The 23037-nt window shown below is 50.3% G+C and overlaps 1 protein-coding gene across 2 annotated transcripts in view; it reads right to left on the bottom strand.

Annotated features, from left to right (window-relative positions):
• The window catches only part of LOC119956749 (bcl-2-modifying factor-like), a 62204-nt gene that overhangs the window by 1577 nt on the left and 37590 nt on the right, over positions 1-23037 (bottom strand). For both annotated transcript variants that reach the window (XM_038784103.1, XM_038784112.1), the window contains exon 3: positions 17953-18137. In XM_038784103.1, coding sequence (XP_038640031.1) covers positions 17953-18137 — 185 coding nt within the window. The remainder of the gene's footprint in view (positions 1-17952; positions 18138-23037) is intronic.

Raw genomic sequence — 23037 nt, 5'->3', positions numbered from 1 at the left:
CACACTACCCATCAACCCCCCAGCACACCACCCAGCACACCACCCATCAACCCCCCAGCACACCACCCATCAACCCTCCAAACAAACCACCCATCAACCCCCCAGCACACCACCCATCAACCCCCCAGCACACCACCCATCAACCCCCCAGCACACCACCCAGCACACCACCCATCAACCCTCCAAACAAACCACCCATCAACCCCCCAACACAGCACACATCAAGCCCCCATCATACGGCTCACCAATCCCCAACACACGACTCACCAACTCACCAACACAACACTCATCAACCCAACACAGCACTCATCAAGCCCCCCCCCATCATACCATTCATCAACCCCCCCCAAACACACCACTCATCAAAACCCCAGCATACCATTCATCAACCCCTCAACACACCACTCACCAACCACCATTATACCACTCATCAACCCCCAAACACATCAACCCCCCCCAACACACCACCCATCAACCCCCCAACATACCATCCATCAACCCCCCAACACACCACCCATCAACCCCCCAACACAGCACTCATCAACCCCCCAACACACCACTCATCAACCTCCCAACACACCACCCATCAACCCTCCAACACACCACTCATCAACCTCCCAACACACCACCCATCAACCCCCCAACACACCACCCATCAACCCCCCAACACACCACCCATCAACCGCCCAGCACACCACCCATCAACCCCCCAGCACACCACCCATCAACCCCCCAGCACACCACCCATCAACCCCCCAACACACCACCCATCAACCCCCCGACACACCACCCATCAACCCCCCAACACACCACCCATCAACCCCCCAACACACCACCCATCAACCCCCCGACACACCACCCATCAACCCCCCAACACACCACCCATCAACCCCCCGACACACCACCCATCAACCGCCCAGCACACCACCCATCAACCCCCCGACACACCACCCATCAACCCCCCGACACACCACCCATCAACCCCCCAGCACACCACCCATCAACCCCCCGACACACCACCCATCAACCCCCCGACACACCACCCATCAACCCCCCAGCACACCACCCATCAACCCCCCAACACACCACCCATCAACCCCCCGACACACCACCCATCAACCCCCCAGCACACCACCCATCAACCCCCCAACACACCACCCATCAACCCCCCGACACACCACCCATTAACCCCCCAGCACACCACCCATCAACCCCCCAACACACCACCCATCAACCCCTGAACACACCACTCATCAACCCTCCAACACACCACCCATCAACCCCCCAACATACCACCCATCAACCCCCCAACACACCACTCATCAACCCCCCAGCACACCACCCATCAACCCCCCGACACACCACCCATCAACCCCCAGCACACCACCCATCAACCCCCCAACACACCACCCATCAACCCCTCAACACACCACTCATCAACCCTCCAACACACCACCCATCAACCACACAACACACCACCCATCAACCCCCCCAACACACCACCCATCAACCCCCCAACACACCACCCATCAACCCCCCAGCACACCACCCATCAACCCCCCAGCACACCACCCATCAACCCTCCAACACACCACCCATCAACCCTCCAACACACCACCCATCAACCCCCCAACACAGCACTCATCAAGCCCCCATCATACGGCTCACCAATCCCCAACACACCACTCAGCAACCCCCCCCCATCATACCATTCATCAACCCCCCCCCAAACACACCACTCATCAAAACCCCAGCATACCATTCATCAACCCCTCAACACACCACTCACCAACCACCATTATACCACTCATCAACCCCCAAACACATCAACCCCCCACCAACACACCACCCATCAACCCCCCAACACACCACTCATCAACCCCCCAACACACCACCCATCAACCCCCCAACACACCACCCATCAACCCCCCAACATACCATCCATCAACCCCCCGACACACCACCCATCAACCCCCCAACACACCACCCATCAACCCCCCAACACACCACCCATCAACCCCCCAACACACCACCCATCAACCCCCCAACACACCACCCATCAACCCCTGAACACACCACTCATCAACCCTCCAACACACCACCCATCAACCCCCCAACATACCACCCATCAACCCCCCAACACACCACTCATCAACCCCCCAGCACACCACCCATCAACCCCCCGACACACCACCCATCAACCCCCCAGCACACCACCCATCAACCCCCCAACACACCACCCATCAACCCCTCAACACACCACTCATCAACCCTCCAACACACCACCCATCAACCACACAACACACCACCCATCAACCCCCCCAACACACCACCCATCAACCCCCCAACACACCATCCATCAACCCCCCAGCACACCACCCATCAACCCCCCAGCACACCACCCATCAACCCTCCAACACACCACCCATCAACCCTCCAACACACCACCCATCAACCCCCCAACACAGCACTCATCAAGCCCCCATCATACGGCTCACCAATCCCCAACACACCACTCAGCAACCCCCCCCCATCATACCATTCATCAACCCCCCCCAAACACACCACTCATCAAAACCCCAGCATACCATTCATCAACCCCTCAACACACCACTCACCAACCACCATTATACCACTCATCAACCCCCAAACACATCAACCCCCCACCAACACACCACCCATCAACCCCCCAACACACCACTCATCAACCCCCCAACACACCACCCATCACCCCCCAACACACCACCCATCAACCCCCCAACATACCATCCATCAACCCCCCGACACACCACCCATCAACCCCCCAACACACCACCCATCAACCCCCCAACACACCACCCATCAACCCCCCAACACACCACCCATCAACCCCCCAACACACCATCCATCAACCCCCCGACACACCACCCATCAACCCCCCGACACACCATCCATCAACCCCCCAGCACACCACCCATCAACCCCCCAGCACACCACCCATCAACCCCCCAGCACACCACCCATCAACCCCCCAACACACCACTCATCAACCCCCCAACACACCACCCATCAACCCCCCCAACACACCACCCATCAACCCTCCAACACACCACCCATCAACCCCCCAGCACACCACCCATCAACCCCCCAACACACCACTCATCAACCCCCCAACACACCACCCATCAACCCCCCAACACACCACCCATCAACCCTCCAACACACCACCCATCAACCCCCAACACACCACCCATCAACCCCCCAACACACCACCCATCAACCCCCCAACACACCACCCATCAACCCCCCAACACACCACCCATCAACCCCCCAACACATCACCCATCAACCTCCCAACACATCACCCATCAACCCCCCAACATACCTCCCATCAACCCCCCAACGCACCACTCATCAACCACACAACACACCACTCATCAACCCCCCAACACACCACCCATCAACCCCCCAACACACCACCCATCAACCCCCCCAACACACCACCCATCAACCCCCAGCGAACCACCCATCAACCCTCCAACATACCATCCATCAACCCAACACACCACCCATCAACCCTCCAACATACCATCCATCAACCCCCCGACACACCACCCATCAACCCCCCAACACACCACCCATCAACCCCCCAACACACCACCCATCAACCCCCCAGCACACCACCCATCAACCCTCCAACACACCACCCATCAACCCCCCAACACACCACCCATCAACCCCCCAGCACACCACCCAGCAACCCCCCAACACACCACTCATCAACCCCCCAACACACCACCCATCAACCCCCCAGCACTCATCATCCCTCCAACACACACACACCACCTGTCAAACCACGCCAAACATACACACTACCCATAAATCCCCCGCAATACAAACACACTATTCACCACCCTCTCCAACACAACACCCATCAACCCAACACACCATCCTCAACTCCCCCAACACACTCACATACCATCAACTCCCCCAACACACACACATCCATCAACCCCCGAACACACACACACACCATCCATCAAACTCCCCCAACACACACACCATCCATCAACCCCCGAACATACACACCACCCATCAAACTCCCCCAACACACACATCAATCAACCCCCGAACACACACACACCATCCATCAAACTCCCCCAACACACACACCATCCACCAACCCCCGAACACATACACACCACCCATCAACCCCCGAACACATAGACACCACCCATCAACCCTCAACACACACACCACCCATCAACCCCCGAACACATACACACCACCCATCAACCCCCAACACACACACCATCCATCAACCCACGAACACATACACACCACTCATCAACCCCCGAACACATACACACCACTCATCAACCCCCGAACACATACACACCACCCATCAACCCCCGAATACATACACACCACGCATCACCCCCCGAACACATACACACCACCCATCAACCCCCAACACACAGACACCACCCATCAACCCCCAACACACATACCACCCATCAAACTCCCCCAACACACACCATCCATCAACCCCCGAACAAACACACCATCCATCAACCCCCGAACACACACACCACCCATCAACCCCCGAACACATACACACCACCCATCAACTCCCCAGCACACCACCCATCAACCCCCCAACACACCACCCATCAACCCCAACACACCATCAACATCCCCAACACACCATCAACACACCCAACACACCATCAACATCCCCAACACACCATCAACATCCCCAACACACCATCAACATCCCCAACACACCATCAACATCCCCAACACACCATCAACATCCCCAACACACCATCAACATCCCCAACACACCATCAACATCCCCAACACACCATCAACGCCCCCCCCAACACACCACTCATCAACCCCCCCAACGTACCACCCATCAACCCCTCCCCCCCAACACACCACTCATCAACCCCCCAACACACCACTCATCAACCCCAACACACCACCCATCAACCACACAACACACCACTCATCAACCCCCCAACACACCACTCATCAACCCCCCAACACACCACTCATCAACCCCAACACACCACCCATCAACCACACAACACACCACTCATCAATCCCCAACACACCACCCATCAACCCCCCTCCCAACACACCACCCATCAACGTCCCCCCAACACACCACTCATCAACCCCCCAACGCACCACCCATCAACCCCTCCCCCCCAACACACCATTCATCAACCCCCCCCCCCCCCCCCCCACAACACACCACCCATCAACCCCCCCAACTCACCATCCATTGCTCCTTAATTGGATAAAAAATAATTGGGTACTGTTAACTTTATTTTTTTTAAAAATCTCTGTGGGAGCTTGTTCGACCCCTTATATTACAACAGTGATTACACTTCAAAAGTACTTCATGGGATGTGAAGCTCTCTTTGGAATTCCCAAGGGATCATCAGAAGCATTAAATAGATGTTTTCCCCTTTCTAATAGATTGTTAGAAGTGACATGACCAACTCTCTAGAGCTGGTTTGAAGGTGGATGGCTGTAATAACATTGAGGCTGGCACTTGACGAGAAATGGATAGATCTTTCAAATTGCTAGCACATGCATAATGAACCGAATGGCCTCCTGAGCTTGATGACTGTATGATCATTCTGAAGGAAATTGCCAGAAAGCTGACTCTTGCGAAACTTGGTCTGGTGCCAAGCGTTCTGTGGAGCTAATCTGTGATAGTGTTACAAAACATTTCACAGTCAAAACAAACCTCAATGTTATTCATCTCAACCCCTCAACGGGAAGAGGTTCTGTAAGGCTCGCTCCTTTAAATCAAAAGTCCCCGTTCACATCAAACCTTCGCTTGACTGATGTTGGGACAAAGGCCTTCAGAGGCTAGGCATTTCAATCCTGGATGAGAATAGCCTTAAAGGTTTCACCTCACGACCTCCCACCTTGAACCGTTTAACATTCTCTCACGTTTGAGTTATTCAACATCATTTGGGAGGCAAACAGCCTCTGTGAGCTGGATTTTCCCAACCCTGCAGATGGGGTTGGAGGTAATGGAGGGACCTGTAAAATAAGAGATGGTTCACCACACCTTCTCGTCGCCGGGCAAAGTTCCCAGGAGTCAATGGGGAACCAGATTGGTGGCCCCCACCATAAATGTGTGCAGCAAATGATGATATTGAAGGCCCCAATTAGAAGCAATTTTGTTACCACCAGTGCAACATCCCTACACCTTATGCAAAGGTCACCACTTCTAAGGAGGCAACCCCCTCTGGCAGGCCAGGCATTGGAGCCAATGCAGGACAGGCCACACTCGTAGCCCAAACACTTCCTGCAGAGGGGTTTTTCCTCCAATCCGAAGGGCCTATTTGGGGCTGGGGCCTGCTCCATGGTGGCCTCCATGTTGAGGTGTCTTCCCAGTCACCAACTGCCTCAGTGGCGACATCTTTCCCAGTGGCAATGCTGAGGCTCTCTTGATGCTGGTCTTCCGATTGGGCAGATCGACGGAGACCAGTCTGAAAAGTAATTACTTCATCCAGGGCGTGTGGTCATCTTATGGCGGGTCGGGTGGGTGCCTGTTTCGAGCAAGATGTTTCCTACACGAGACAGGTTTTTGAGGGAAGTGACTGAATGGAAAAAAACCTATGTCGGATTTGTGCGCGTTTAGCGGGGTGTTTCATGGTGACAGCAGCGCTGAGAAACACCCCACTATGCAACGCAACTTTGCCGTTTATTTTTGGCCTTGGGGAGTTTCTCTCTGCTGAGGGCACACCAGTCATTTCTTGCTGGCGATCCCAGCAGAGAAGGCTCCCCGCAGATCAGGGCACCTTTTCGTCTGGCTACCTGATCTTACCCCCGCCCCCCTTTTCAGCCCCTCCCCCACCAGGGTTTTTGATCACCCCCTTCCCTCCCCCCAACCTCACGGAGGTTCCCGGGAACAACCCCCCCTCCCCCCCACCTAGTAAGACCCACCCGGCCTGACCCCTGGTCGTGCCAACCTGGCACTCAGGCAGTGCCCCTGCCTGCCTGGCAGTCCCACCATAGCACCATGCAAGGAGGACACCCTGCCCGCCGATCACCCGGGATCTCTAATACCTGGGATACCCCTCTAGGTGACATTACGACTGGTCCACGTTTGTGGAAAGCAATTTGAACAACGCCCTGGCAAGGTCTCCGAGGCCTGCCCTTTAGGTCACGGGTGCCAGGAGAATCCCGTGAGCACATATTTAAATGAGCCTAATGGGGGTCAGAACCAGACCACTATGACATCCGGGATTTTGGTGGATTTCACGAGGCATTTCAAGCATCGCAAATCTTGCGAGAGGCCCCTCGCATGATTCAATGACATAATCCTGACACCAAGTAGGCGCGGCGAGACCACCAAATCGCACCCAAAGAATCCCTGAAAATTCAGCCAGCTGTTTTGAGTGCAAGAACGCCAATAGACACATTGCAAAAGCTTTAGAATATACTTTCTTTTAGTTCACAGCATTACAATAATAATCTTTACTATTACAAGTAGGCTTACATGAACACTGCAATGAAGTTACTGTGAAAAGCCCCTAGTCACCACATTCCGGCGCCTGTTTGGGTACACAGAGGGAGAATTCAGAGTGTCCAATTCACCTAACGAACACATCTTTCGGGACTTGTGAGAGGAAACCGATGGGTATGGAGTACGTGGGTAGAAGGGACAGTGCAAGTTAGGATACAGGCAGCAGAGTCATGAATAAGCTCACGTTCCATGCCTTTGTCGTTCACGGGTCTTATACGTCCCTTCAGGTAAGCAAGGGGTTAACCGATGTTCAGACAGCTCAAATCAGCCACACGAGAGGGGGTGAGGTGAGTCAACAGTTGCCCTAAGGGGGCAAAACACTTTCAGAGACCTTGCACTGCGGAGTTAAGGTTCACAGTGAATCTTTACATGCACAAACATTCACTGGTAACACTGTTACAGGTGCTAACGCACCAGGTGACAACCAAGCCTGCCTCCCCCACCCTTCCGCACCGCCACTTCCCCCTCCCCCCCACCCCCTGCCGGCTGTCTGAGGCACTATAGAACACAGAGATCACTTCCGTCAGTGAGGAGACTTTGATTTAAAGAAAAACAACAAACACTTCCTTTTCAAGTGGGAGTACAGCGTTCGCAAAAATACTTTTGCACAGATTTAACATCCACATACATTTGACTGACTTTGCTCTCTGCTTCATTTAAAGGGTTGGGGTGTCATCACAGTGGCTATATAGTCACAGTGCTAGTCATTATATGGGTCACACCAGCCATGGTCACAATGCCATTCTCCACATGTGTCGCACTGTCCCTTCAGGTTATCGTCTGAATTGCAGCAACTGTTGTACACGGCTACCAATTTGCACTCATGTAACAGTGTTCTTCAAACTTTTTTTCCGGGGACCCATTTTTACCAACTGGCCAACCTTTGGGACCCAACCAGTTGGGGAATTAAGGGTTACGGAGAGTAGGCAAGAAAGTGGGTATAGTGAGTGCTAGATCAGCCATGGTCATATTAAATGCAGAGTAGCCTTGATCCCCCACCTATCCTAATGTCGCCCCATCATTCTCCCCCAGCCCCCTGTCTCCAAATCCTTCCCCTTTCCCCCACCACTTGTCCCACTGCTCCCCCCCTCTGTTGTCCTTCCCTCCACATCACCCTCACCTCGCACCCTCACTCCGCTCCTCCCAATCCTCACCTGGAGACGAGCAGAGCCCTATGCAATTGTAGCTTGGAGCAGCAACCTTTAAACTGTGGCACCTTTAGTGGTGCCAGCAATCAAAGGGTTAAAGAGAGGTCAGTCTCGGGCATGCATGGGGAAGGGAATCGGCAAGACACTGGTGGATGGAACATTTCTTGATGACCCCTAGTTTACAGTGGGTTTGGCAAATGACTTGCCCCCACACGCCTCACCCCCAGGCGTTTATCTCTGCTACATTGAGTGGCCGTGTCCATATACCGATGGGGATGCAAGTTGGTGTGGGTAGTCTCGAGCGAGTCATGCTGGCAGCTAGAGTGGTGACTCAGTCCCTAAATATAGAGCAGCATATAAACAAAGACAAGACAGGCAGACAGGATCAGTCACCACTGGGCTAAACTGCCGCACGCATCACTTACAAAGGCATCTTTGTGTAAGAGCAGCCACCGAGGCCCACTGTTGATAAGAACGTGCACGCGATTAAACAAAGCAGCCTAAAGCACAGAAGGATCCCACAGCTCACTGGCTCCCTCAGAACATGGGCACTGGGCTCTCCCCTCATCATGAAAATCGACCAGGCCCCATTGCCTCCCCCTTACCAGCCCTGATGTCACAGGTACCTCAGAGGCACCCTTGCCCACGGGCTGAGAGGCACCCTTGCCCACGGGGGGGGGGGGGGGGGGGGGGGGGGCTGCAGACTCACAGGCCACCTGGGGCTCAGTAATTCTCAGCTGGCTTCGATTCTCCAAACAGTGGCTCTGAGTGAGTTCCCACAACATTGAGACTTTGGGAGGATGGGGGAGGGGTGGTATATTTTCTTTCAAAGTCCTCTGTGACTGTCCAACGTCAAAAAAAATGTTCATTAAATACTTTCTGCCACTTTTTCCTGCGTGACAACAGTGACTCCATTGTACTTTAAAAAATAAATTTAAAGTACCCAATTTCCTCCCATAGTGCGTTGAGCCTTGCAGGGTTAGAGGTCACTTCAGGTGCCCCGGAGATCGGGACACCATTTAAAAATAGCATCCTGATCTTTCGCTAAACTGAGTTCTGGCTAGCGGAGCTCCTCAGTGCATGAAACGGGACTATGTGCGGCCATTCTCTGTTGAGACCCCTTATCAAACGCAAGTTGCGTTTTATAGCCTTGTGTTTCTCTGCGCTGCGAGCACCGAGAAACACGTAGCTAAATGAGCTGACTATGGGACTTTGATCCCATTTAGTTAAATCATGCCCATGGTATTATATAAAGAGAATTTCCAAAGGCCTCCACCACTTTCATGTTCTGTCTGGGCTTGTCAAAAACTAATGAATAGAGATTGATTGTTGGATTTGTTGACAATTCTATTTGTATTGTATAATGCGGCTACCAGGCTGATTAAAGGTGACCTGAAGGGAGTTTGCCCATCGAGCCATTCCTATGCCAGGCCCTTGTGTTGAGTGTGGCACAGACATTGATTACATCAGATGGAGATTAACAAAGTGGTTGGCAGTCAGCTCGAGAGAGAGAGAGAGTTTGCACAAAGAGGCTCGATGGTTTAGCAAATAAAGAAACCCCCAACTTCTGCTCCTAATTTACTCGTGGTTTAAACTCACCATCAGTCACTGGGGCCCTTTGTCATGTTGTGTTTTGAAACCCAACAGATACGTCTGCAATTTTATCCAGTTCTGGTCTCTTCTGCATCCCGGAACCCTTTGCCCCATCATTCACTACCACGCCTGTCTCGGCCCTAAGCTCTGGAACTCCGCCCTGACTCACTTCCTCTCTCTACCTCCTTGTCTTCCTTTAATTCAAAACTGACCTTTTTTGAACAATTACTTTTGGTCATCTATCCTCATATCTCTTTGCGTTCCTCCATATCAAATCGCACCCTGTGAAGCTTACCCTCGGATCTCTTACTACGCTAAATACAGAGGACGGAATTGTCTGATAATGGGGCTATGTCCTCACGCCCGCGAGAAAACAGGCACGAATAACTCTGGATTTTTTTTGAGAAAGTCCGGAGTGTTTCTCCATTTTGAAGGGGGCTAGCAAGGCCCCGGAGTAGTCTATGCAGCTCCGGCTGCTGTTACGGGGCCCTGCATTTCTGGCTGCTGGTCCGCGTTTGCGGGCGGAGGCCGCCTGCAGCAGCGGCCCCGCGCAACATGGCGGACCCACACAGCGGGCCGGCCCCCACAATATAGCCCACCCCCAGATCGCACGTACCCGCTGATCGGTGGCCCCCGCTCACGAGCCTGGCCATCCTAGAGGCGCCCCCCCCCCCCAGTGACGGATCCGCCCGCCCCCACCAGGGCGGCCGCAGACACTCTGACGGCCTGCTGGGTGGAACCATGAGTGAACCACGCCGGCGGGAACTCGGACAGTTGCCGGCGGAGAATCGCCACGGGGGGCCTTTTTCAATTGCACCCAACTGGTGCCGCGTCGACTGCGCACGCGTGACTGCCACCTATTCTACAGTCCCCGGAGAATCACGGAAAGGCGTCGGACCCGATCACGGGTCTGACGCCCCATTCCTCGCCCTCGCGCCGAGCCAGCGTTTTTTTCAATCCTGACACACAGCAGGTGGGGCTTTCCAACCCTTTCCGCAGGCGGGATTTGCCGGTCCCACCAAAGGCACCTCGGTGATGGATTTCCTGACGATAGGATGGACGAGCCACAGAGAAAGCGCGACCCGACGATCCCACCAGCAACCAATGGCGAGCTGCCTCTACCTCCAGGAAAAACATCATGACGGGGCTGTAAAATCTCGCAAGAATCTTTACGCCTTGGGGATATACCCAATGGAGGACTTCACTGTGATCAAATGATAGGAGATATCCCCTTCTGCCTTTGAGGGGGTGTTTCATTGGCGGTGGTGGTTTCATTCGCAACTCCTCACATAATGAAGCAGTGGGATGTGAACGCATGGCCCGACCACTGAGTAATGGCTGACAATTTATAGGTACAATGTGGGGGGTGGACAGTTATGGGGCCACATTTTCTAGAATATTTCACCAGAAAAATAATCTTCAACAAAATAAATCTTGTGTCAAATATCCAAAGCGAGGCCCCGATAAGGAAGGTTCTTTTACCCACCTTACAAAATCTACAATCAACTGACAGAATCAAGGCTGTCCCAACTTACAGACAGAGTGACAGATCGATCATTATCCCACATGGTGGAGGAAGCTTGAAGCTGTATCTGATTGGAGGCTGCTTTATGCGAACACTGTGGTATGTATTCTCGAAAGCATATTCTATCCTTCAGTAAAAGTAAAGCCACCATAGTCTCAGCTGACCATAGGCTGCTTTCCCCTTTGAGAGGGAGAGCTGACTGGTGGGGATTTAACCTGAGGATCACCACACCTCAGGTGGGGACTTCATGAATAACCTCAAGGATAACCTCATTCTCCCCATCACACCATTTCAAGGAATGAAACTCAAGAGGGTTAATGCTGGAGAGATTGAAACTGTGACCTTGCTCTTTCGCTCTTAGGATCTAGAATCTACTGTGACTGAAATGTTTTTTGGAGGGTTTTTGTATGATAGAAACTGCAAACTACAGGTTTTGCCATGCCTATTGCAGGCAATGACAATCAGAGAATAAAAATGCCCTCTTTGGCCTCTTTTCTTATACACACAGAACAGACACTAATCCAACCATTTTGTTATCAAGTATTTCATGAGACACGCCAACTTCTCTGCCTGGCACACTGCCCCACATAGAGCTAGGGCTATTAATACTATCTATTAAATGCTGGCACAGACTGTGTGTATGTTCTCCATGCCATCATTCAAGTGGAGTCACCTGTACCTCCTACCAACATACACATTCCGGCCCAGAAGCAGGGAAGCTACCCACTGCACCACATTCTTCAGGTCAAACTGCACATCTAATTACATTTTTTAAAATTATTCCATGAAAGGGGGCATGTCACTGGCTAGGCCAGCACTTTTATTGCCCATCCCTAATTGCCCTTGAGAGGGTGATGGTGAGCCGCTGCCGTCCATGTGGTGTCGGGGCATCCACAGTGCTGATAGGGTGGGAGTTCCCAGATTGTGACCCAGCCACAGTGAAGGAACGACGGCAGAATGATTCCATGTCAGGGTGGCGTGTGGCTTGGAGGGGTACTTTGCTATGTGTCTACAGCCCTTGTCTTTCTAGTTGGTAGAGGTTGTGGGTTTGGAAGGTGCTGTCGAAGGAGCTTTTGTGAGTTCCTGCATCTTGCAGACGGTGCACATGGCTCGTACTGTGCGTCGGGGGTGGAGGGAGTGAATGTTGAAGGTGGTGGATGGGGTGCCAATCAGTTGCTTTGTCCTGGATGAGCTTCTTGAGCGTTGTTGGAGCTGCACTCATCCAGGCAAGTGGAGATTATTCCATCACACCCTTGACATGAGATGTGAGACATGAAACAAAGCAACTCGTAGCTGTCCCTGAGCCTTGCTTAGGCAAGTGGTCTCACAGAGTTAGTCACACCCTCTGTTGTAGAAGTGTTTGGAGCCTCCTTTCAATCCAGAACAAAGGCTATTCACTACGTGGCTTTTTGGAGAAAGGAAGAAATCCCTTCCTCTTACTACACTGAATAATATTTTAACATTGCAACAAAAAACAGGTAATTTAGCTTACCTGGTCCAAGCTAGTTTTTATGCTCCATATCAGCATCCACCCACCTTCCTGCGTTTAATCCTGTATCCTCGATCATGTACGTATTTAGCTTCCCTCTAAATGTTTTATCATATTCATTTCAAATTCTGCCCAAAGGTAGGTCTGACCCACAGGGCCATGCCCTCCACCATGGATAAAGTAAGGCGGAACGTTCCAAATCCATCCCATTCCTGGAATTGGGATCGGACCCCAGGGTGTTGCCACCAATCTGACCCACACAGGCCATCCAGCCAACCCAAAGATCCCCACTCTCCGCCCTGCCCTGCCACAGAGTCTGTGTTGCTGTGGCAACATACAGTTTTGCATGCATGTTGTCATCTGGAGTGATGCATTGTGATGCTCGAGGCTCCGTTGGTTGTATATATGTAATGCAGAAAGTAATTAGATGTGCATTTTGACCTGAAGAATTGGTGGGAGTTGCCGATAACTCCACTTTAATGATTGCACAGGGAGCATCCAGCCAGTCCGTTCCAATGGTTGTAGTATTAATATCCCAAGCTCTGTGCCAGGAATCTCTCCCACTCTTACCACCTGCCATAAGTTGGCAAGATTTACAGGTTGATAGTCAACCTGTTTGGCCACGTTATAAACGCACTTTCCTTGACCAATAAGTCCTGGAGTGAGACTTAAACCCAGAGTTTCCGGCCCAGAAGCAGGGACGCAACCCACTGCACCACAAGGCCTCTTTGTTTCTCTGGAAGTGCAAGTTCCACAGTCTAACCACACTGACTAGAGAGGTTTCTGTAGGATTCCTTATTGGATTTATTTATGACCATCTTATATTTATGGCCCTTAGTTCTGGACTCCCCACAAGAAGGATCATCTTTACATCTACCCTTTCGAACACCGTCATAATTTGAATGGCCCTATCAGATTTCCCCCTCAGGCTTCGGTTTTAGAACATAGAGAAATACAGCACAAAGTTGTGCCGAACTTTTGTCCTAGGTTAATCATAGAATTTTGGACACTAAGGGCAATTTATCATGGCCAATGCACCCAACCTGCACATCTTTGGACTGTGGGAGGAAACCGGAGCACCCGGAGGAAACCCACGCACACAGGGGGAGGATGTGCCGACTCCACACAGACAGTGACCCAAGCCGAAATCGAACCTGGGACCCTGGAGCTGTGAAGCAATTGTGCTATCCACAATGCTACCGTGCTGCCCTTAAGAACAAATTAATCTACACTCCATTATTCTACCATAATCCATGTACCAATCCAATAGCCGCTTGAAGGTCCCTAACGTTTCCGACTCAACTACTTTCACAGGCAGTGCATTCCATGCCCCCACTACTCTCTGGGTAAAGAACCTACCTCTGACATCCCCTCTATATCTTCCACCATTTACCTTAAATTTATGTCCCCTTGTAATGGTTTGTTCCACCCGGGGAAAAAGTCTCTGACTGTCTACTCTATCTATTCCCCTGAACATCTTATAAACCTCTATCAAGTCGCCCCTCATCCTTCTCCGTTCTAATGAGAAAAGGCCTAGCACCCTCAACCTTTCCTCGTAAGACCTACTCTCCATTCCAGGCAACATCCTGGTAAATCTCCTTTGCGCCTTTTCCAAAGTTTCCACATCCTTCCTGAAATGAGGTGACCAGAACTGCACACAGTACTCCAAATGGGCATTTTCTGGAGAAAAGGGCCTCACTCTGCTCGGTTCTCATTTCTGGAGTGATTCTTCTAAATATTTTCTGTATCTCAATACCCCTTTTGTAATTTGGAAATGAGAATGGCGCAAACTATTCCAAGTGTGGTTCAATAGAAATTCAACACAATTTCTCTGATTTTCAACTCTGTTCCATGTCCTTTGTTTATACTTTTTATGAATTTATTAAATTGTACTGTCACTTGCAATGATTTGTGAATGTGTATCCCTGGATACTAAGAGTGAGATAAGAGCACCAATAAATTAGACAAAAATTGGGAAAGTGGCAGGAATAGATAAAATACCTGCACAGTTGATTAAAGCTCAGGAACAAACTTCATATCAGTGTTTACTAAGCTGTGCAAATATGCTTATCATCAGGAGAACGTACAGAAGATTTCATACAGATCAGAGTGATTACCCACAACTGTCACTCAGTAATCCCTCCCCCAGCACCCTGTGTTACTGGCTGTATGTCTATTGACATTAATCCAGCTCCCTCACACTGTCACTCAGTAACCCCTCCCCCAGCACCCTGTGTTACTGACTGTATCTCTATTGATGTTAATCCAGCTCCCTCACACTGTCACTCAGTAACCCCTCCCCCAGCACCCTGTGTTACTGACTGTATCTCTATTGATGTTAATCCAGCTCCCTCACACTGTCACTCAGTAACCCCTCCCCCAGCACCCTGTGTTACTGACTGTATCTCTACTGATGTTAATCCAGCTCCCTTACACTGTCACTCAGTAACCCCTCCCCCAGCACCCTGTGTTACTGACTGTATCTCTATTGATGTTAATCCAGCTCCCTCACACTGTCACTCAATAACCCCTCCCCCAGCACCCTGTGTTACTGACTGTATCTCTACTGATGTTAATCCAGCTCCCTCACACTGTCACTCAGTAACCCCTCCCCCAGCACCCTGTGTTACTGACTGTATCTCTATTGATGTTAATCCAGCTCCCTCACACTGTCACTCAGTAACCCCTCCCCCAGCACCCTGTGTTACTGACTGTATCTCTACTGATGTTAATCCAGCTCCCTTACACTGTCACTCAGTAACCCCTCCCCCAGCACCCTGTGTTACTGACTGTATCTCTATTGATGTTAATCCAGCTCCCTCACACTGTCACTCATAACCCCTCCCCCAGCACCCTGTGTTACTGACTGTATCTCTACTGATGTTAATCCAGCTCCCTCACACTGTCACTCAGTAACCCCTCCCCCAGCACCCTGTGTTACTGACTGTATCTCTATTGATGTTAATCCAGCTCCCTCACACTGTCACTCAGTAACCCCTCCCCAGCACCCTGTGTTACTGACTGTATCTCTACTGATGTTAATCCAGCTCCCTCACACTGTCACTCAGTAACCCCTCCCCCAGCACCCTGTGTTACTGACTGTATCTATACTGATGTAAATCCAGCTCCCTCACACTGTCACTCAGTAACCCCTCCCCAGCACCCTGTGTTACTGACTGTATCTCTACTGATGTTAATCCAACTCCCTCACGCTGTTGCTCAGTAACTCCTTTCAGCCAACACTTTACGATGCTGACTATAGAGTGGTCAAGAAGGCATACAGCATGCTTGCCTTCATTGGGTACAAGAGTTGGCAGGTCATGTTACAGTTGTATAGGACTTTGGTTAGGCCACATTTGGAATACTGCGTGCAGTTCTGGTCGCCACATTACCAGAAGGATGTGGATGCTTTAGAGAGGGTGCAGAGGAGGTTCACCAGGATGTTGCCTGGTATGGAGGGTGCTAGCTATGAAGAAAGGTTGAGTAGATTAGGATTGTTTTCATTGGAAAGACGGAGGTTGAGGGGAGACCTGATTGAGGTCTACAAAATTATGAGAGGTATGAACAGGGTGGATAGCAACAAGCTTTTTCCAAGAGTGGGGGTGTCAATTACAAGGGGTCACGATTTCAAGGTGAGAGGGGGAAAGTTTAAGGGAGATGCGCGTTAAAAGTTTTTTACGCAGAGGGCGGTGGGTGCCTGGAACGCTTTGCCAGCGGAGGTGATAGAGGCGGGCACGATAGCATCATTTAAGATGCATCTAGACATATATATGAACGGGCAGGGAACAGAGGGAAGTAGATCCTTGGAAAATAGGCGACAGGTTTAGATAAAGGATCTGGATCGGCGCAGGCTGGGAGAGCCGAAGGGCCTGTTCCTGTGCTGTAATTTTCTCTGTTCTATAATTCTGAATTTAATCCTTCATTATTGTATAGTTGGATTTAGGGATACAGTACTTCACTGATCCAAGTTTTCTGAGAAAAGCTACAGATGCTTTAATGAGGGAGTAGGGCTGGCAGGGAGGGGCAAGGGTGTATGGCAGGCAGGGAAGGATAAGAGGGTATGACAGGCAGGGAGGAGCGAGGAAATTGTGCTGGCGGGGAAGTGTAAGGGGGTGGTGCTGGCTGGGAGGAGCGTGGGTGTGGTGCTGATTGGAAAGGGTATGTGGGTGGGGCTGACAGGTATAGGCGAGGGGGTAGGGGTGGCAGGTACAAGATGGTGGGTGGGGCTATTGTGGAGGGAGTGGAGCAGGTGGGGAGGCGAGGGTGCAGTAACATAAGGTGCGGTGCAGCACAAGGCTGCATTCAAACTGTTAAAGGAAGGGTTGAGTGGTGAGAGTGCCTCGAGGAGGGAGAATCATAGAATTTACAGTGCTGAAGGAGGCCATTCAGCCCATCGAGTCTGCACCGGCCCTTAGAAAGAGCACCCTATTTAAGCCCATATCCCCACCCTATTCCCGTAACCCAATAACCCCACCTAACCTTTTCTGGACACTAAGGGCAATTTAGCATGGCCAACCCACCTAACCTGCACATCTGGACTGGGGGGGAAACCGGAGCATCCGGAAGAAACTCATGCCGAGACAGGGAGAACATGCAGACTCCACACAGACAGTGCAGAGAATAAGCAACAGCGCATCAAATGTAGTTTGCAACTTACCCTCTCCATGTAGGAGCTGTGGAACTGATCCCCAATCTGCTGTAATTTCTGGCCAATCCGAATTTCCACTCTCTCCTCTGGCTGCAAATCCATCGGCAGGCCATCCATTCGACCATGACGGGAGGTTGTGCTGGCCCGTGGCACTTCAAACACCTCGGTAAAATGCAGCCGGTACCCTGCGTTTCCTGTGGGAAAATATAACTAATCACAAACCAGCATGTGTATGTTTCCTCCCTGTTCTTTCTTCACCTCGAGAGGAAATCTGCTTCTGCGATGATGCGTTTGTTAAAAAGATCATTATACTTCAAAATTTCCATGTGTCCCCAGGTGATATGTGCAGGCTCGGCTCACTCATCAGCATTGTTCAAGTTTCACTCGCTCTGGAAGTAGGGCTCGGGGATATTAATTGTGGGAGCTTGACTCTATGACTGTAATCGTGATCACGTCACTGGGTTAGGGCAAACTCGAGACTCTCTTCAATAACAAAACAAATTATTTAAATTGCTTTCCCTTCGCAATGCTCTCCCCAGATACATGCACCCACCAACCTCTCATACATACACATGACACATGTGGGCATGTGCACACACATAGACACAAACATACACACACAAGGACACACACAGACACACATGAATACACATACACAGACACACACAAATATGGACGCACACATGTACGCAGATGGACAGACACACACATGGACGGACATGCACACACACACAGACACATACGCAAAGACGGTTACGCATATACACATGCACGGACACACACATACACACATGCACGGACACACACATACACTGGCACACATGCACAGGCACACACATACACACAAGACAACACACAGACACATTCACAAACGCATACATACATACATATACACATATACACTCATACATATATAAGGATACCCATGCACACACCCTGAGTGGCCCAGTTGGTAGCACACTGGCCTGTGGCCTGGAATGCCCTGGATTCAAGAGCCACTCCAGGACTTTAATGTCACGGGAGTGGTGTTCATCCAGATCAAACTTTCACATGTCCGTTGACCATTTTTTTAGGGGTGGACAGTGGTGTACTGGTAGTGTCACTGGAGTAGTGATCCAGAGGCCCTGCCTAATGCTCTATTCAAATTCCACCATGGCAGCTGTTCAAGGAATAAAATCTGGAATTGGAAACAGTAATGGTGACCAAATAACTATCATCAATTGTCGTCAAAAAATCATCTGGTTCACTAATGTACTTTAGGGAAGGAAATCTGCCATCCTTACCCGGTCTGGACTACATGTGACTCCAGATCCACAGCAATGTGGGTGACTCTTAACCACCCTCCTAGCAAGCCACTCAGTTCCAGGGCAAATAAAGATGGATTTAGGGGGAAATCATTTCTCTGCAGATGAAAGAATAAAGAAACATACATATACACACACCCATCTACATAGACACCCACCCACACACATCTACATGGATCCATATACAGACACATGGACACACAGACACAGACATGACAGATATACACATGTACGCACACATATAAATGGGTAAATCTGCAGACACATACATACAAAAATATACAGATCCATACACATACTTATTTGTGTAGAGATACACATATTTACATACACAGACATATGCATGTACATATGCATACACACATGTACACAGACATGCAAATATCAATGTGCTAAGGGAAACCTGAGCCTCTCTTTCAGAACAAAGCAAGTTGTTTACACTATTCTCTTTGCAATGGTCTTCTCTACGCAACCAAACATGCACATGGACACAAATACACAAACAAATGTGCACACCCATGAGAAACACATGTATATGCACAGATACGTCAACATCCAAAAGCACACATGGTTGCACAAATACCTCTTTGCAACACAATAAAAGGGTACATTCAAACTGTTAATGTACTGAGTATGCTTCAAAGCGATTCAAATTTCAGTGCATTGGGACAGGGAGAGAGATTAGTCCATGGGGGTCATTCTGACTTTGGGCAAAGTGGTGAAAGGTTTAGTATCGAGAAGCTGCCAGTTACACATCTCGCCTATCAACTCTGACTGAATTGAAAATCGGGGCAGATGTCAGAGGGGCAGCTGAAAGTCAAAGCCCCAGGAAGGGCAACCGGTCTGACTGAGCTGGGCTTCAAGAATCGGATATAGGGGCAAACATTTCTCTGCAGATTGAGGACTGCAGTCAGCATAGCAAAAGGAAAGAGGGACAACCAACCCGCCTCACCCTCCCCACTACAACGTGACCGCCCCGCCCCATCCCACCCACCCAGTTTATGAAAGTAGTTTCGACAAATTTTAATCAGAAAGTTACTATTTTCCTGTCTCTCTCAAAAGTGCAAATTCCCCCCCCCCCCCCCCCCCAACCCTAGAACCACTTCAGTGCTGTGCTCGAACAGCCAGTCTTCCTTTGCGACAGAAAACAAAGAGTTCAAGGGGACTAACTGACCATGGAAGGCCTCACACCAAGGAATCACCTGATATCCACACATGCTCAGGTCCCAGTAGGGCATGCTCGGCTAGCAAGCTAGTCTTTCGTGATCTGTCATCTCCCTAAAATAAGAGGAATTTACATCCCCTGACCCATTCCCCTATCACCACTCTAAAACAACTCAGTAAACTCAACAGAGCCCTCCCTCCCTCTGGGATTAACAGCTCACTACCAGACCTTGTTTCATAGTTCAGCATTACACTTATTCAGCCACTGGGGGAGCTCGTGAACCATGCAGAGGAAAGGCAAATTGTAGACAAATAACATTGACTGTATCCAACTCATACACAGAAAACATTCACTGCAGATGAGGTAGGCCCAAGAGTTGTTACCACAATGGCAACTTTTAAGTGTCACTTTACAAGAGAGTTTCTCTTGTACAATGTTATATAAGAACGAAGAGGAGGAGTGGAACATTCGGCTCCTCATTTTTGAAATATAAATTCAGAGTACCCAATTCATTTTTTCCAATTAAGGGGCAATTTAGCGTGGCCAATCCACCTAGCCTGCACATCTTTTTGGGTTGTGGGGGTGAAACCCACATAGACACGGGGAGAATGTGCAAACTCCACACGGACAGTGACCCAGAGCCGGGATCGAACCTGGGACCTCGGCGCCGTGAGGCTGCAGTGCGCCACCATGCTGCCCCACTTGATAAGATCATGGCTGATCCGACAGTCACCTTAAATTTGCATCCTTCCCACCCCCGATAATCTGTCACCCCCTTGCTTACCAAGAATCTATCCACCTCTACCTTAATAATATTCCAAGACTCTGCTTTCAGCAGCTTTTCAAGAATAGAGCTCCAAAGACTCACAGCACTGTCGCCTCATCTCCGTTTTAAACGGGTGACGCCATATTTTTAAAGACCCCTAGGTCTAGATTCTCCCAGAAGAGGAAAAATACTCTCCACATCCAGCCTGTGAAGATCCACGGAATCTTATATGTTTCAATCAAGTCGCCTCTTACGCTTCTAAACTCCAGCGGATTCAGGTCTAACCCATCCAAGATTGCCTCGTAAAAGTCGCATCCTGGTGTTCAAATCCCTCCATAGTCTCGACCCTCTCCATCTCTGAGAACTCATCAGCCCTACAAGCCCTGTGAAATTCCTGCACCTTCATCCTGAGCATTCCTGATTTTTGTTGCTCTGCCATTAGAAGCCATGCTTTTGCGTTCCGGGCCCTAAACTCCGCAATGCCCTTCCTCAACCTCTCTACCTCGCTCTCTCCCTTTAAGATTCTCCTGAACACCTATCTCGTGGACCAATGCTTTGGTCACCTGTCCAAGTAGCTCCTTATGCAGCTCAGTCACAAATCCCATTTTATTTCATGCTACTGTGAAGGCACATGGAGCTTTTTGCTGATGCTTTCCATGTAAAAATTCAAAATCATGAAAACCCCATCACACGCCCACTAAAACCTTCCAAACATTTAGATTAATGAGTGGATTTGGAAGACAAATGCTAAAATAAATATATTGCTCTGCCAACAGAGCTGCTTTGGGACAACGTGTCCGGTTAGCAAGCATAAAAATTATTCCAAGGTCAGCATGACTCTGGCAATTAGCGAGGAGATCATTAACCACAAGTTAACACTATGTAAATATAAGGAAAAAGAATGACTGGATGTTGGCCGATTCTCTATCGCTCAGAGAGTATAGGACCTCTGGAACACATTACTAGCTGGTGTATTGGCTGAGGACTCCCTACATGTTTTCATGAGGGTTCCTTGCTGGAGCAGTGATCGTATCATATCTTCTCCCACTGAATTCATTGACCTGTGGCGAGTAACTCACCTCCTAACTCCCCAAAGCCTGTCCATCATCTACAAGGCACAAGTCAGGAGTGTAATGGAATACTCCCTACTTGCCTGGATGAGTGCAACTCCAAGAACACTAGACAAGCTCGACACCATCCAGGACAAAGCAGTCTGCTTGAATGCTCTCCCTTCCACAACATTCACTCCCTCCACCACCGACAAACAGTGGCAGCCGTGTGTGCCATCTACAAGATGCACTGCAGTAACTCAACAAGGCTTCTTAGACAGCACCTTCCAAACCCACGATCATTACTGCCTAGAAGATCAAGAGCAGCAGATACCTGGGAACCCCACCACCTGGAGGTTCCCCTCCAAGTCACTCACCACACTGACTTGGAAATATATCGCCGTTCCTTCACTGTCACTGGGACAAAATCCTGGAACTCCCTCCCTAACAGCACAGTGGGTGTACCTACACCTCAGAGACTGCAGCGGTTCAAGAAGGCAACTCATCGTCACCTTCTGAAGGGCACCTAGGGATGGGTAATAAATGCTGGTCTGACAAGTGACACCCACATCCCATAAATTAATTTTTTTAAAGTTCCTGATTGGATTTGATCATCTGACAGGAGGTACTTTCCCCTGTTAATTTGATAAAGGAATTTTAAATCTTGAAGGGTATGGGCAGGACAGATAGGGAAAGAAAAACTGCAGGTAGGTGGATCAAGAACAAGAGGCACAGATTGAAAGTAATTGGCATAAGAAGGATCGGAGACATGAGGAATTTTTTTTTCACGCAGAGAGTGGTTAGGATCAG

Source organism: Scyliorhinus canicula, chromosome 2, assembly GCF_902713615.1.
Source record: "Scyliorhinus canicula chromosome 2, sScyCan1.1, whole genome shotgun sequence".
Taxonomy (NCBI): Eukaryota; Metazoa; Chordata; class Chondrichthyes; order Carcharhiniformes; family Scyliorhinidae; genus Scyliorhinus; species Scyliorhinus canicula.
The sequence above is the reverse complement of the archived record's forward strand: the minus strand, read 5'-3'. Positions and strand labels throughout refer to the sequence as shown.